This window comes from Pongo abelii, chromosome 13, assembly GCF_028885655.2.
Source record: "Pongo abelii isolate AG06213 chromosome 13, NHGRI_mPonAbe1-v2.0_pri, whole genome shotgun sequence".
NCBI classification, from domain to species: Eukaryota; Metazoa; Chordata; class Mammalia; order Primates; family Hominidae; genus Pongo; species Pongo abelii.
Window position 1 is genome coordinate 117806328 of NC_071998.2, and position 17064 is coordinate 117823391.

Consider the following 17064-nt stretch of genomic DNA (forward strand, 5'->3'; position numbering starts at 1 on the left):
CCAGGAGGCAGCAGCCTTGGGTGTAGGTTTCATGCTGCATACGTAACTACCCGCAAGCCTTGTGAGAACAGGAGTGGACCATTCCTGAAATGACAGGGCACCGGGCAGTGGAGAAGTCCGGAGCGACTTCCAGCTCCATGCGGAGCCGTTTCTACCGGCTGCCAACCTCAGCAGAAACCACAGTGCTCCCCGTTCCCTTCCAGGGGTGCCACCGTCAAAACTGCAGCAGAGGAAGCACTCATTAGCCTGCCGCGCTCCTGGCGGAGCAACAGCCTCCATTTTCATTCGACTTTAAAGCCGAAAGATGAGGGAGGGTCTAATTAGTAAAGGGATGCTCTAATATTAATCACCCCCTTAAAATTGACAAGGGAGGCAGTTCATTTAACCACTTAATTGCTGCAGGTTTTTATGGGCTGCTATTTGCAGACATATTTAATGAAGAAGTTATAAATCTAAGGGAGCTTACAATTTTAATTTTATACCTAAATATTTTCCTTGTTCTCATGTTTGTAGTCAGTCCTCAAGAGTGTAGTCACGTGGAATGTTCTTTAAATGAACATATTTGCTAACTGGCGTGATTTCAGTTTTTAAAACATTGGTTCCAGCAATTAGGCATTTTTTTCAGTTCCCAAATGACTAGAGAAATTCGTCTTGATTATAATTGCTCTTAGCCACGCATATCTAATTTGTGTCTTTTTAAGTGTTAATTAGTAAACAGTTTGAGCTGACATCTTTATGTGTTTGTGCGTTGAAAAATGGGGCTTATTGCTTATTTAGCTTGGGGCCGATTCCACTAGCATTTACGTCACGACACTAAGGTGAAATTAATGAAAATGCATTTGGCAGCATGAGGTAAAAAGGATTTTTGAATTCAACTTTTAGATGTCCGCATTGCGTGGGCTTCTGCGGGTCTCTTCAAATATACGAGGTTAGCATAGATTTGGGACCTATGTCCCGCAGGAATAAAGTGAAGCAGATTTTTGTATCAATAATGAAATGGCAGCGTCCCAATTTTATAAAAGCAAAATATTCCTATTCCCGCACAATTGTTCATTCTTTCTACTTTTGGAAAGCTTTCCTGGTGCTTATTAAATGTTGAAGAATTTTGTGGCGCGAACTGGTGCAGCTTGAAAAATGTGCGGTCCTTTTCCACCATCTAGTGGTAGGATCTTAAACTGCAGCAGGAAATAAGGTGCCTTTTCTCTGCCTATGAGATTCAACATTTCACCGCCCAGAATCCTTGTTATTTCTTTATTTTTCAGTTAGGAAGCTGAAATGTTTGGGGAAATAAATCTGCCTACTTCAGATATTAAAAGTTATATAAATAAAAAGAAACCAACCTATTGTGCTCCCTTTAATATATTGCTAAAAGACACAAAACTATCACCCAAATTCCTACAGAGCTGTCACACTGAGCTAATTCCAGCCCAAAACAAAGAAACCTAACGAATTAGTAAAGTAGATGCCTTGCAGAAATCGTGAGAGAAGTCTGAGGCTTCTTTTCAAATACAGGATATAGCTTGGGACCACTGCTTCCTAGACTCTACAAGCATCTGACCACAGCACAGGAATCAGTTTTATGCCACGGACAAGATTAATTATCTTCCCATAAATTGTTGAGGTTCTTTTGGGCAGTTTATCATTCTAAGCAGCTCCCCTACCGATCAAAATTGATTTTTTAAATACTTAGTGTTTCCTGAGTACCAAGGTTGTCCATGTTTATAAAAATGCAAACATTACAGGAACATGTAAAAGGTGTACCTCCCCCTCCGTCCACTCCTGCGGCACGTGCACACACACACCCACACACGTTCAGCAGGCTCATGAAGTACCGCTGGCTGCGACCTGCCTCTGTGCTATCTAGTATGTCTTACACGTCTTCGCATGTTCTTTTACAGATCAGCCTTACCCTTTTTAATGACTATGTGTTGTTCCCTTTTATGATTATGCCATAATTTATCTAACCAATCCACTATTGACTGACTTTTGAGGTGCTTCCAATTATTCACTATTACACCGCTGCAATAGATTTCCTTGTACATGTTGCCTGGCTCCCCTGGGTCTTTCCCTGGAAAAGGATGTATGTTACCATTTGCCTTTTGAACAGGGCGGGGCTATTGGAAGTTCCACCAGTGTGCCTAAGGGGACCTTTCCTCGCATCCTTATTCTAGCTAAGACTCACTGGGACCTTAATGTGCCCCTCCATTTAATTAATAATCTTTGCTTATTTTGGCCAGGTGCAGTGGCTCACGCCTGTAATCCTCACACTTTGGGAGGCCAAGGTGGGAGGATCACTTGGGCCCAGGAGTTTGAAACTAGCCTGGACAACATAGCACGACCCCATCACTACTAAAATAAAAAAGTTATCCAGACACAGTGGCTCATGCCTTTCTTCCCAGCTGCTCAGGAGGAGGCTGATGTGGGAGGATCACTTGAGCCCAGGAAGTTGAGGCTGCAGTGAGCTATGATTGTGCCACTGCACTCCAGCCTGGGTGACAGAGAGAGACCCTGTCTCTTAAAACAAAAAAAAAATTTGACCACTCTTCAAGTTGAACAACTTTTCAGATGCTTATGAGCCACCGTGTTCTCACGTGAGCGTCTTCTGCTTGCTCTCTGCTCAGTTGTTTTCTATCAGCTTCTGTAGCTTTTGCATTGATTTTAAAGAGCTCTTTATGTTTTAAAGAGAGTAAACTTTTCTCTATAAGTTCAAATACACACACTTTAATCAGTGTCTTTTCACCTTGTAAATGATGTGTTCTAAAATGTTCGTGGGCAATTTTCTCTTTGTTTATTTGGGCTTTGTGTCATAGTTAGATTATGAAAACATTCACCCCTATTTTCCCTTATTATTTTATATATTAAAGTATTAAATACTTTTCAACTACTTAATCCATCTGAAATTTATTAGAAGGTAAGAACTACAGACAGCTTTATTTTACCCTAAAACATTAGCCAGTTTTCTTAACATTGGCGATCTTTCTTTGACTCTTAAATGCCATTTTTATCATATATAAGTGGACCAGTGGACATTTTTCTTGATTCCGTTCTGCTCTGTTATTTTATTTTTATATTAGTACCACACTATTCTGAATCTTATCACTTTATAGTAAGTTTTAATATACGGTAGGGTTAGTTCTCTCTTTTTTTCCCCCAGAACTTTACTAATTTTATTCACAGGACTATTCTCCCAGTTGAACTTTAGAATCTTGGGGGGGAAGGAAGTTCCAAAAAGCCCACTCTCGATTTTTATTGAACTGCATTGAGCACATGGTTGAATAGAATACTAATCGGAATCTTAGATCAAGCGTCTCTCCATCCAGAAACAAGGGATGCCTCTTGTAAGCCCAGGTCTTGGTCCTTTCTCTTTAGGTCGTTCCTAGATGCTTTCTTTCTTTGTGGTTCTTGTGAACGAGATCTTTTTTCTCATTCTATTTTCTGCCACTTTTATGTAAAGCAACCATTGACTTTTGTGTAATATTTCTGGAGCTAGATATCCCTCTGGCTTCTTTTACTGTTTCTGATGACTTTCCAGCTGCGTTTCATCGGTTCCCCAAGCAGGCAGTTACATCGCCTGTGAATGCTGAGGCCTCCATCCTGGCAAGGTTGTTCCTCTTCCTGTGTGCCATTGTCCGACACCTCGGCAGGGACTTGCAGGTCCCTAGGCCTCCTTATGTCATCCGTATTTTAAATGGAAGTTTGTAGTTTCAATATTAACCCATAGTGCTGCGTTTTGACTTGCCATTTATAGACATTGTCTCTCTTTTTTTTTTTTTTATGTTAAAGTGTTAGCCATCTATTTCTGTTTTCCTAAATGTTTTTTATCAGAAATGGATGGTGGCTTTTGACAAATATCTTTTAATCATCCATTGAGATGATCATATTTTTTCTCCCCAAGCATATTAATATGGTGGATTGTATTAATAGAGTTCCTAATTCCAAGAGTCTTGGAGGCCCCCTTCCCCACTGCCCTTTTGGGTCTTCTCGGCAGCCGATGTCCTAGCAGCCACCACCACCACACAGCTTGTTCCCGTGGTGGCCCAAGGCATTCATCATATGAATAAGAGAACCAGGCTGAGCTTGCAGAAATAAAGTGAAGCAGAGATTATGTTTGCCAGGCAGGACCACCTGCCCTGGTTACCGCCATGAGTCATACCCGCTCATGCAGAATTGAAGTCAAGGTGAACATCTCGCCTTTTGCACGTCCTTCAGAGGAGGATTTTCCTACCGTTTTCTTATGGTCTCTGGAAACTTGCACCTCTAGTTTTAGGTATAGTAATGCCTACAAAGATGAACAAGTGGAAAGGTACCTGGCATGTATGTAAAAATAAGCATCAAGACAAAGGGTGGGGAGGGTACCTTTCCAGAGCACCTCACGGCTCTCATTTTCCACCCAGTAACCAGTGCTGGCAATCAGTGTGGTTTTAAATCCCTTCTACAATCTAGAAGAGGAGAAATACAAAGACTCACTTTTTAGGTGGTATTCAGGTGAATTCTAAAATGCTGACTCAATGACCAGGGCACCCCCCAGGGTTGTTTGCAGACACTGAAATGGCATTTAGGCCGGGCCTGGTGGCTCACACCTGTAATCCCAGCCCTTTGCCAGACCAAGATGGGTGGATTGCTGGAGCCCACAAGTTTGAGATCAGTCTGGACAACATGGTAAAACCCCATCTCTACAAAAAATACACAAATTAGCCAGGTGTGGTGGTGCATGCCTGTAGTCCCAGCTACTGGGGAGGCCAAGGTGTGAGGATCACTTGAGCCCAGGAGGTCAAGGCTGCAGTAAGCTGAGATCGAGCCACCGCACTCCAGCCTGGGTAACAGAGTGAGATCCTGTCTCAAAAAAAAAAAAAAAAAGAGAAGAAAAGGGAAATAGCATTTATTTAGTGGCCAGGGCATCTGACGGTGCACAGCCCTGCCCAGAGCCTTCACCCAGAGCAGCACAGCTGGACACGCAGGTGCCACAGGGAGCAAAGGGTTGGGGAGAGCGAGGCGAGAGCGAGGCATGGTTTTGTCTTTGTCATGCAGCCGTCTTCATTTCCACCACAAAATGTGCTTTCTCCCATTTTTTTTTTTTTGAAATACATAGTTTTCTCTTTCACTTTCCTACTTTTAATAGTCACAGGTAGGAGAAACGTTTTGCTTTCTTGCTTGCTCTGCCTGTATCATCCTATACATGCACACACAAGACCCAGTCACTGTGGTGAGATGGCAGTGGACACTCTTCCCAGCTGGGCACCGTGTAGAGAGTGCGGGGGACTGTGGCAAACGAGAGCACAGGCCTCTGGAAAGGAGGCCACCTCCACCCACCACCCACCTGTGAGACTGAGGGTTTACTGAGTGAGAATGAGGGTCTGGAATTGTCGTATCTCCCTATGTTTTTTTCAATAACATCTAGATAAATATTGGCATCCTATGCAAAGTCTTTCCACTTTTCAGTGTTTATGACTATTGTGAAACACCGCACAGGCCAGCACTGTGTGAACCTGCAGCTTGTACACTGTCTGCATAGAGAAACAGACCAAATCACTAGGACTCAGTTTCATCATCCACAGGCGTGACGTGCTGCTGTGGATGGACCCTGGGCTTGGTACTTGACGTGCATGAGTTGCTGTACCATGGGATGGGCTGTCACTCAGTCATGCCCAGAGGCCCCAGGGCTGTGCAGGCACAGTGCTGCTGCCACAAGGACTAGAAACGAGGATGACCTTCTACCTGCCCAAGAACTGAGCCCCTAAGCTAGCTGCTTTCTCTCCTTTGCATTGAGCTATGCCCAGAGTCTGATGTGTCTCTTCACTCACCATCGACTTGTCCACCCACCCATCCATCCACCCACTTACCCAACCATCCATCCATCTACTCATCCATCCACCTACCCATCCACCCACTTACCCAACCATCCATCCATCCACCCACCCACCCACTTACCCAACCATCCATCCACCGCCCCACCCACCCATCCACATATTAACCCATCCACTCATCCACCTGCCCATCCACTCAGCCACCTACCTATCCACCCATCCATCCATACCCACCCAGTCATCTACTCACCCACTCACCCACTGCTACCCACCCACTGTTCACTCATTCCTGCATTCATTCTAGGCTGTGATCTCTACAGGGCTCTGGAGCTACAGCTGAGGCTCCACAGCTGCCCTGAGCATGAGGAGGGTATAGAAAGTGGTGTTGTGGTCCGTTCTCCCCGGGGAAGGAACACGCTCCCCAGAGCAAGTGCCCCTTTAGTGGTCCTTAAGGACACATAGGACTTTGCCACTTGAGGGAGGAAGAGTGTTCCTGACAGAACTGCCTGGGAGAGGAGAGGGAACCAGGCAGGGGAAAGACCTCTCCCCAGGATGTGGGGCTCAGGGCTCTGCATCAGGGTGGGGAGCTAGGAGTCACTTGCCCTGCTCCTGGATGCAGGCCAGATCCTGGGTGGAAGGTGCTTTGTGAGATAGGGTGCCCTGAAGGTGAGGGCGCTCTCCAGGCCCTGAGCCCAGGGGACAGGCAGCCTAGGGCAGGGTGTCCCTCAGAGACAGACCCTCAGCATTGTCATCACCCGGTGGGAGACCCAGGCTTGGAGAAGACAGGAGGGGCTGGGTACCAATGAGGATTGACAGAATGACTGGGATGCAGACTAGTAGAGGGGAAGGGACTGGACTGGCAGATGGCCATGCATTTATTCAGTGACCCGGGCTGGGTGCTGTGCTGGGCAGTGAGGACACAGCAGTGCCCAGACACACAGGCTTCTGCTTCTGGAGCTCTTGGCTCCAGGGAGCAGGGGCTGAACTGGCTGGAAGTGGGGGGCCCTAGAACCACATGGAGCCAGTGGGGCCCTTATTGCACCCCCTGGTTTAGGGTGAGAACCCCCGCAGCTGGATCTGGGGCTGCCTGCTCCTGGGTTGCAGCTCCCAGGTTAGAGCTCATGAACCATCTGGGCAGGCTGTTGTTAGGAAAACAGAAGTGGCTTCCTAAAGGGTCTGCGGGAGCCCTCACCCACCCCTCTGCCCACACCCTGCAGTGTGGTCATTGAAGGCCTCTCCCAGCTGTGCCCTGACCCCGAGGCCTTGGTCAGGTGGTGCAGCCTCATGGGACCTCGGCTCACTCCCCAGTAGTGGCAAGGAGGTTCTGTCCTGCCAGACTACTCGGCTCCCCACTCCTAACCACAGGGGTCATAGCCCTGAGCTCCAGGCCCAGCTATAGGGCCTTGCTCTCAAAGAGAGCATTGAACAAGGAATCCACCTCATCTCCGGGGCATGAGGTGGGCATCCTGGCTTCCCCCTAACCCCAAGGCCCGCCTGCTCGTGAACAACCTTCCTCCCGGTGAAGCACTTTCTCGCGCTTTCTGGAGCTGGGGCTTCCCGCCGGGTATGCAGCCTCTTCAATGTCTCTAGAACCATGGCCCAAGTAGGAAGCAAGGACTTCAGCCGGCCCCACAGAAGACGTGCAGGGTTTCCAAACCAAACAGTTGCTCAGAGTCACTTGGGGTCCTTGTCGAAACGCCCACACCCACTGAAGTACTGCCTGGGGAGGGGCCCCGGAATATGGCTTAGAAAGCAGTGGACGGCCCACCCTCATCTCGCAGAAGAGGCCTGCAGGATGGGGCCGTGGGGCCCTGAAGGCCCTTCCCGGGATTGCAGCACTTCAGGCCTCGCCATGTGACGTGGGCACTGTGCTGGGCCCTGCCTCTCTCCTCCCACAGCATTTCAGAAGCCGGGGCTGCATTCCTCATCTTCAGGAAACAGATGAGGATGTGGAGCCCCTCATGTGAGGAAGCTGAGGCTTTAGGATTTTAGAAACAGGAAGAGCCTGTATCATAGCCGAGGCCATAGGAGCGCCTGAGATGGAGGGGGATGACTGGAGTGCTGAGCCGGGGGACTTGGAGAAGCAGACAGGTGGGGCTGCTGTGCAGAATTTCCCCCATCTCTCCCTGCCTGTGCTAGGGCCAGGCCCATCCACCTGCCCAAGCCCACCCATCAGTGTCCACCCCTGCACCAGACTCTTCTCGTTGGCCCCAGCCTTGGCCCCTTTGGTTCCCTCCCACCTGTCCTCACCTGGCCTGGCCCAGCCCCTGCCCTCTGGACTACACCATTCCAGGCCCTACCATGATTCACCCGTGAGCTCACTAGTTCATGTCTGTCGGTCTGGCCCCCATGCTGGAGTTGCACCCCAGGAGAGGTAGGTGCCAATGCCTGCCCTAATGCAGGTTTCCCAGCCAGCCCAGCACCTGCCCCCTGTGCCTCTCTGGGCCCAGGCCTCGTCCAGCATTGCCCAGCTCACTCTGGGACCTCAGGAAGTCATATCCTTTCTTGGGCTTCACTTTCCTCCTCTGCAAAGCTCGGGTGCTGGGAACAGCCCCTTACTGCCTTTTCTCGTCTGGAGCCCTCTAGAGTGTTCAGTATGAGACCTGGTGTGGGAAGGAGGGAGGAGGCTGGAGGGGCAGTGCACTTGCCTTCCCCTCTGGTGATTAGTGCAATTAATACTGAAATCACCTGAGTGTTTTCAAAAAATGCTGATGTCCCCGTGCCGGTTAAACCAGGACAACTCCTACCAACCCCAGGTGGGGGCCATGCATCACTGTGGTTAAAGCCATTGGTTCTGCTGCATAACCAGGGCTAATTATTTTCACTCTCAAGGCACTTGCACACGAATCGTCCTAGTTGTGAGTAGACCAGTAGGTTCTATTGCCCCCTCTTTGCCTCGAAGCTGGGGCTGAAGTGACTTTGCCTCCCAGGTGCTGCTGGAAGCTGCAGTTGGCACCTTCTATCGCAGGACACTGGCCTCGCCATGAGAAAGGCTTTTAGAAGCTGAGACTCTCGCACCGTGGCCTGAGACGCCTGCTTCCATCAGTGGCAGGGTCCCCGGGACCCCTGGCAGAGCCTCCAGGACCCCTGGCAGAACCCCTGACAGTTACATCTCTTTCCCGAGAAAGGCCCCAGGCCCGAGCTGCCCAGCTGCTGCAGTGGTGGCCTGTGCCCACCAGAGGGCGCAGGCCCGGCGCTGCGCAGCTGGACCGGGCTATGCGGACCAAATGCTTTTTAATTGAAAATTTTTTTAATTCAAAAAGGATTTGCTGTTTGTTCGCGAGTGCAGGTTTTCCTTATACAGGAGACTAATGTCTTGAGTAAACAGATCCGGGCCCAAATCCACCTTCAAAGGTACTCGCTGTTTGCCCAAGGGAGTGAAAGGGCTTCCAGAAGCGGCCCCGTCTCCTGGGTAAACACGGCGGGAGGAGCGGGCAGGGACCGCGTCTGCGGGAAGGCGGCCGCAGCCAGAGGGGATTATGTCGCGGGACATATGTTGAAATTTCATTTGGGGAGTTAGGGAAAACAAGAAGGGGGGGTGGGTGGCGCTTTTCTCCAGCCAAGATAACCTAAAAAGGGAAAAAATCCCGAGGGAGAGAGGGTGGGGGTGCAATCTGTGCGCCCTCGCGGGAACCGGCAGGAAGGGGCGCCTTCTCCGCCATCCCCCAGCCAGCGGGCCGGGAGATAGGAGCTCAGCCCAGCCCGGAGGGCCCAGCCATGCCCTCCCCGTGACCCTGTCCCCACTCCTGGCCTCAGAGACTGGGACAGTGGCACAGGGTCCCCACGACAGCCCGTCTGCCCAATCAGCCAGTTGCTCACACAGGCGTGGAAGCGTCCTGCTCCTCCGCTCACCATCCAGAAGCCCCCGCCAGGCCCGAGCTTAGGTCCTCTGGCTGTGGACACTCGGGCTGGGGCTGCAACCGCTCTTAACCTGCTCTCTCTGGCCGGCCAGCCCTCAGCACACCCTGCCACCCCCAGGAACCCGGCCCGGTAGATACAGCAAGGCCTACTGAAGGAGCAGAAGGGCGCGGCCCAGGACGCCTCCCCAGCGCCTCCACTGCCCTGCAGGAACCTGGCTCTGGGCTTTCTCCATCATCTGAGACGCTTCACCTTTGCAGGCATCTCCCTGGCATGGCCTTGGAGCATCCAAAGTGGAGCGCCTCCAAGCCATGTCCCACCCCCTCCCCCAGTTCTCCTCACCCCTCCTCCCACCGCCAGTCCTTCCCCAGCTCCTCTCTGCACAGCATGTGGTCTCTGGCCCTTCCCTCTCTGCCCATCCGTGTCCACACCCATTCCCAGGTCCCAGTGATTGGGTCGTAGAATTATCTAAACTGGTCCCCAGACCAGCAGCATGGGGTTACCTGGGAGCTATTTGAAATGCAGATTCTCAGGCCTGGCCCCAGACCTACCCAGTCAGAATCTGCATTTGACCGGGACCCCCCGGGGATTGGTCTGCGTTCAGGGTTGAAAAGCCTGCTGCATGTTCTCTCCGGAGCCGGGGCTGATGGCCTAACTATCCACGCCGTAGGCCCTCAGCCCCGCTATCCCCGCAGGCATGTGTGCCCGTGGCGCTCTCCTCTGCATCTTGGCACCTATTGCCCTGGGTGCTGTCAATGCCCTTCCCCAGTCAGGCCCCGAATCTGCTTTCAAGATGTGAATGCCCCCTGCCCGCGAAGCCCTCCTTGCCCTCTCCGGTGGTCCCCACGCCCCGTGCATGTGCCTTTGGAGGTGGCCTTCATGCTGGGGTGTGCTGGACATGCCCGCCCCCTCCTCTGCTACCCTGGGAGCCCCGCGCAGGGCGGATGTCAGTGAGGGCTGATGAAGCCAGCCAGGGAATGAATTTGCCGCTGTTCCCTGCCGTGCATGTGCCCAGGCGGCCACCAGGTGGCAGTGTCCTCCCAGCCTTTGGCGCAGCCCCCCTCCTCAGCCTCCGGAGCCGGAGTCTCCTGACCGCGGCCTGTGCCTGGTGGTTGGCGAGCAGGAAAGTGAGGGGGCTGGAGTGAGAGAGCTGGGACTGCATGGTGTGTTCTCTGGAGCAGCCAGATGTTCAGTGATCGCTTGCTTAGTGCTAGGGTGCTGCGGGCCCTGAGCTGCCGTGAGTCATTCCATACTCTGGGCAGGCCTGGACGTGGGCGCATCACCCCACCTGAGACATGAGTTCACTGAGGGCAGGAGAGGAGCCTGCCTGAGTCGCCCTGCAGCCTCGGGTCTTTACCTCTGCACCCTGCCAGGCAGCAGATGCTGTGAACAGGGCTCCCTTCGGCTCGGGGGCCATGCGTCTGCTCAGCGCACCGTGCACACGGGGACAGAGCCAGCCTCAGCCCCAGCTGAGACCCGGGTCTGTCCGTCTGTCCCGGGTCAGCCTGGGGACCGTGGAGCAGTGGCAGCCGTGGACATAGTGCTGGGCTTTGGCCGTGGCCGTGGCACTAGTCTGTGGTCATGGACGCGGTGCTGGGCTATTACTTGCTGGCTGCCACAGCCTCCCCACCAGTTTTCCACTTTAAGGGAAAAAGGCCTCCCGTGCTCCTTCATGGGTGGAAGGCTTTTGGGCCCCACTCTGCCCCTGAAGGCTCAGCCCTGTGGCCCTCACTCATCAGGGCTCTTGGGAGGGCTCCTTGCTCTGGGCAGCAGGGAGGGCTGGGCGGGCCTCGAAGGCCGCCTGCTGGTGGGCAGGGCGTGGGCACCCCAGGGCCCTCCCTGGGGCTGGGTGCAGTGCTCGGCCTCCTGCTGGGGCGGTGTGACCCCTGCCGTGTTCCTGAGGGCCTCCCTTCCTGGCCTGCCCATGTACAGGTGTCCCCCAAGGGGCTGCAGCTCATGGTCAGCTCACCCATAGGGCAGCTCCACTTCCATCTGCTCTCTGCAGGGGAGCCCTTCTTACGACAATTCTACTGCTAAAACTTTTTAAATACTTAAAATGCTTGAAAACCACTGATCTAATCTAAGCTCCTGCTTCCTAAAATCCGTGTGACCACAAGGCTGCCTTGACGTAGGGTTCCAGGCCATTCCCCATACCCCACCCAGCCCCAACGCCTCACACCTGTGTCTGGCCAGGCAGCTGCCAGCCCATTTCTGTGGCTGCTCTGCCCACGTGCCCTGCCTCATGTTTGGGCACCGAGACCTCACCTGGCCTCTAGGTGGGTGCTCCCAGCCCCCTCAGAGGTACTTACCCCTTCTCTAAATTTCTATCAGACTTGGAACGCATTTTGGTGAGCCAGGGTCGGTTAGGTGAGCTGGGGTCTCTGGCATGAGGCTTAACTCCTGCCCCCAGACAGGGGAGCAGCAGGGCTGAGCCATAAAGGAAGGTCCCCTCCCCGGGCAGCTGCCCTGGCCCCGCTGTGGCCTGTCAGGAGTCCTCAGCAGGGGTGTCTCTGAGGACTCTGTGAGGAAGGCATGGGGAGGGTGTGGATGGTGCCAGGGACAGCAGTGGAGGCCCCTCCCATGACCCTGGGCACCACCTGGTATTGGTCCTTGCTTCAGCGGAGCCAGCATATCAGGGGTCCCCAGAGCCTGGCAGCTGAGACTGGCCTCAGCCAGGTTTGGGGTTGAGAATCTGCCCTTACCAGCAGGGGTACGAAAACTGTCCTGCTGGGCGGGAGGCCATGACACTCAGCACGGGTCTGGCAGGTGGGTGGCACCGTGGTTTTACACACTGCTGGTGCCAAGCCTGGCCTCACAGGGAGCAGGCAGGGACTGTGGAGGGTACCAGTCATCACCACAGGAGCCTGTCGCCCCCGCAGGCGTGTCCACGCACACATGTCACACGCACAGTTCAGGGGCCCACGAGGGCCAACAGAGGGCAGGCTCTGGCTGGCACCGGCCTGGCCAGCTGCGCTATGTCAAGATGCCCCACGAGGCAGCCCAGGCCTCTGCCTGATCTTGATCTGAGGCTGTGGAGGGGTTTCCCTGGTGTCCCATGGACTGACTGTGTCTCTCTGTCCCCACCCGCCCCTGCAGTATGAGTACAGCTTCCGCACAGAGCAGAGCGCAGCCGCCAGGCTCCCACCCAGCCCCACCAGGTGTCAGCAGATCCCGCAGTCCTGAGGAGCCGGCGGCCACCTGCGGGGAGAACACCACCGCCCAGACTACTGACGGCAGGGGCTGCCGCCTCCGCCAGCCCTCCCTCCCACACTGCCCCAGCAGGGCTGGCCCGGAGACTGGGCAGCTAAGTGGGCACATCCCGTCTTCAGCTGGCCTGACTGACACCCCGGCCTCCCTGGGGACGTTGTTCATAACCATGACTAATCTGTGTGTGCTGTAGTGACCAGCAGCTCCTAACGTGTCTGTGTGATGACCAGTTGTCCTCCAAAAACCTCACTCACCACGGAGTCACCCTGAGGGCCCCAGGCAGTTGCCCTGGCCGCCCAGTGACGCCCACTGACTCCCTCCGCTCCCTCCTGTCACCTACCAGGGCAGACCCCACGAAGCCGTTGAGTCTCTTCCTGGAAGACCCTGGGGGCCGGCAGCTTTGCCTAGGACTCTCCAGGGTCGCTGATCCTCCCTGGCCCAGGGCTGCCAGGAACAAGTTCCTCTCTGCAGGATCTCACAGCAGCCCTGAGAAGACATGAGAGGAAGAAGCCAGTGGCCCCGGGGTGGACCCTGCCCTTTGGACATCCCATGGACTTGTCACCCAGTCGCTTGGAAGTCGGGGAGCAGCACCCCTGCCCCCAGCGGAGGGGTTGTTGCTTTCTGGGGAGGAGGACGGTTGACGGCCCTGCTTGGATCCACCACCAGGACGCTGTGCTCGGCCATGGAACGCCTCCCCTAAGGGCTCATCTGCACAACCACCACATGCCAACGATAGCTCCAGGTGCCTCAGCCCCGTGCCCTGACCCGGGGGCCACAGGGACGCCCTCTGAGACGTGCTGGCCCCAGGAGGATACAGGCACACGGGCACCCGGCCCCTCTCGGAGCCAGGCATGTTTGACGGTATCTGCTGACGGGAACAAGTCATTCTGAAAGGTCCCTCTGACCCAGGTCACCAAATTTGGGCCAGAACTGGCATTTCTCCTGAGTGCCCACTGGTGCTGGCGTCCTCACAGTGCCGGGCGCCAAGTTCAGCCCCAGGTGCGTTTGCCCAGGCAGTGGTGGCTGCCATCCCTCGGGGCCCAGGCCCTCACCTGAAGGGCTGCCTTACTCTGTGGTGTCAGGCACTGGGCTGTGTCCTGGTTCCTCAGAGTATGGGGACCTGACATCTTTGGGTCCCCAAGAGTTGGCTCTTCGATGTGGGGGCTTGATGCCGCGGTTGGGGGCTGCACTATCTGGGTCCGTGGAAGCCTCTGCCTCAGCGGGGACAGCCTCCTGCTGCAGGTCCTGGGCAGCCCACAGTAGTGCTAGCTAAGGCCCAGAGGAACAGGAGGAAAGGGAGGCAGCGCCGGACAGCGCAGCTGGCCAAGAGGCGGGCGGGGCCGGAAATACCTCATGCCCCTGCACCAGCCCCTCCGTCTCTAGGCCCCAGGCCCCTGTGTGGACCCATCTTCCTCCTCTGCCACCCCGATCGTCACTCGAATACCTCTTGATTTCTGTGGATTAGGGAAGCAGCCACTTCTCCCTCCCTGAGACCCGAGGATGCCCCTGGTGGGGGTGGCCTTCTCAGGCCTCCTGGGTGGCACAGCGGCAGGACCTTATCATGGGACTGATGCTGAGCAGGGAGTTGGCTGCCAGGCTGGCTGCCGATGCTCCATTCACATGAGCCAGTGTGGTTCTGGGGACCTGAGGAGCCCTGTGGCACCCACGGGGGGCACCTATGTGTGCCGTGGCTCCTCGGGTGGTGCCCAGTGTGACAAAGCCCAACAGCAAGGGTGACTCCCGGCAGGCGGGGGCAGCGGGAGGGCAGAGGGCAGAGCTCTGGCCACTTCTGCCCACTTCATTAGGGTTTGTGAACTTTGTCCTTCACCTCTTTTCGTGCCCTGGTTGTGAGATTGCCTCTGACAGGTAACACCAGGGGCCCTTCGCTCCACTCCCATGACTGGGAAGAAGCCTGTGGCAGCTCCGCTGGACCCTAGGAGGCTCAGAGGCAGTGGTATGGGAGCCCTGTCTGCAAGGACGCAGAACAAGCAGTGAGGGCGGCTGCAGGAGAGGAAGGGGCTCCCACAGCCCCCACTGACGCTGCTGCAGGCCCCTGTCGAGCTGGGGTCCCAGCCAGGTGCCCCCACATGCCCTCCTGCAGTTGCTGGATGGACAGGTCCACCAGGAAGAGGACAAACTGCGTGGACTCAGGCGAGCTGGAGCCATCTTCTCCATAGCATTACGGACTTAGCATAAGAGTAAATGACTGTGAACGTTGTAGTAAACGGCAGCTTCAGATAAGTAAGCAGAGACAGTGTTAAGGACGAGTTGGTGTCTGTGGTAGCTTTTAGGCTGCTCCTAACCCACCATTTATTGCCTTCTGAGAGGTGGGTGAGGACAAGCATGTGCCTGTGTGTGTGTTTGTGTGTATGTGTGTGTGCGCACATGCGTGCGTGTAAGCCCACCTGAGCGGGACTCGTGCAGAACTGAGGCGTGAAACTCTGGCTCAAACCTAGGAATTGAGAGCGTTTCTGTCTTTTGGGAGAGTACTTTTCTCCACGAGCCCTCTGGCCACTGTGGGAGGGAAGGACAAGGGTTCCCTTGGAAATGTGAAGGGTCTTGGCCTCAACCTTCAGGTCCCCCCCACAGCACTTCCCACTGCTGCTGCTGTCCCTGCCGGCAGCCTCTGTCCCTCCAGAACGGCTAACCAGAGCACACTGTCCCCACCGCCTCCCCTTTCTCTCTGGAAAGTTGAAGTATCTCCAGAGGCCTTGGAAATGGCACACAGGTGATAAGGAGCAGGTGCTTTGCTGCGGGCTCCCTTGCAAATGTATAATTAAGGCCTTTCTTCCCACCCCAAGCCCAAGAACAAATGCCAGCCGCGTCCTCCGCCACTTGGAGAGATGAGAACCCAGTGGGGTCATGTAAAGGAATTGCAGGTCGGTGGGAGGACAAGAGGGACTCCTGTGTTCTAAGCACCTGTTCCTGGCCAGGCTCTAGGCCAGGCTCTCTAAGCACATTTCTTTCATTCCCCCTAAAAACAGAGTGACCTGGAAGTAGATGTTCTTTGCTCCTTATTAGAGTTGAAGAGGCTGAGACTTGGCCGGCTGCTAAGCGGCAGAGGCAGGGCCAGCCATCCCGTCGCAAGCCCGTGCTGGGGCTGCCTTTTCTGTTTCCAGTCCAGTCACGGACTTCCCGGCCGCCACTGGGCCCTGCCGGTCACCAGGCTACTGTGCAGTGGGTGCTGAGCACGGTCAGGAGTGGCCTGCCCGTACTCCTCCACCCAGATGAGGGCCCTCCAGAGCCTGCAGGCATCTGTGGAGAATCCCAGCCTGCAGGTTCTTGGAGAACCAGGTGAGCCTAAGGATGAAAGCAAAGGAGGGCCTTGAGGAAGCAGCCCCCAGGCCTGGCAGCCACACAGCAGCTGAGCTCATGAACTCAGTTCGCAGCCTGCCTTGCCCCCGGAGGCCACGCCAGGTGCTCACCCCTGAGCCCACAGCCCCTGCTTGGGCTGCCTGGCACCCTCAGGGCGGCCCGGCCTCCTCCTGCCACTCTGAGCACATGTCCGGGGGTTGCCACCAGAGACGGCTTTGTTCTCCCAGCCAAGGCCATGGAGCTGCTGTGTGACTGTGTCAGGCTTGGACAAGGCCCTTAGGGATGACGTCCCCGCTGCATATTTATTCAAGGTGACTCTTGTACTTGGCAAGGGAAGTCCACTGTGTGATTGTCTGTATTCTTAATATAATTTGTTAAATAAACGTTTGTTTTAACCTCTTTCCCCAGTTTGCTGTCGTGGTGTCTGAAGCCAGCAGAGGTCAGTATCCCTCAGGGCAAGCCCCCAGCTCTCTCTCCCCCAGCAGGGCTCTTGTCACCGCCTGGCCTGTCAGCCTTCAAGAAAGGACTGGTGGGCTTCTTTGCCCCTCGTTTAGTTGAGAAGACCTGGTTACAAGTCAGTGGGATTCTGGGGGATGAAGAAAGCCCCGCTGTTATCTGGTGGCAGCCCTCGGGGTACTCCTGGAAAGAGAAAAGCCCCAGGTGGCATGAAGGCAGGAGCAGCTCCTGCAAGGTGGCCCCGGCGGGGAGGGCCGGGGTGCTCGATGCCTTTCACCTCCTACTCTCCCGGAGCCCTTGTCCGGGGGCGCAGAGCACATCGGAGTCTGGGTGGTTTCAATCCTGTCCCTACTGCTCACCTGCTTGTGAGAGGCCACTCCAGACACCAGCTAAGGAGGCTACAGGGCCCAGGAACAGGCGCAGC

General features: G+C 54.9%; 1 protein-coding gene across 3 annotated transcripts in view; it reads left to right on the forward strand.

Moving 5' to 3' along the window:
• Positions 1-16585, forward strand: part of MVB12B (multivesicular body subunit 12B) — a 179347-nt gene extending 162762 nt beyond the window's left edge. For all 3 annotated transcript variants that reach the window (XM_024252634.3, XM_054520632.2, XM_054520631.2), the window contains exon 10: positions 12759-16585. In XM_024252634.3, the coding sequence (XP_024108402.1) occupies positions 12759-12845 (87 nt within the window). In that variant the 3' untranslated portion in view covers positions 12846-16585. The remainder of the gene's footprint in view (positions 1-12758) is intronic.
• The last annotated feature ends 479 nt before the right edge of the window (positions 16586-17064 follow it).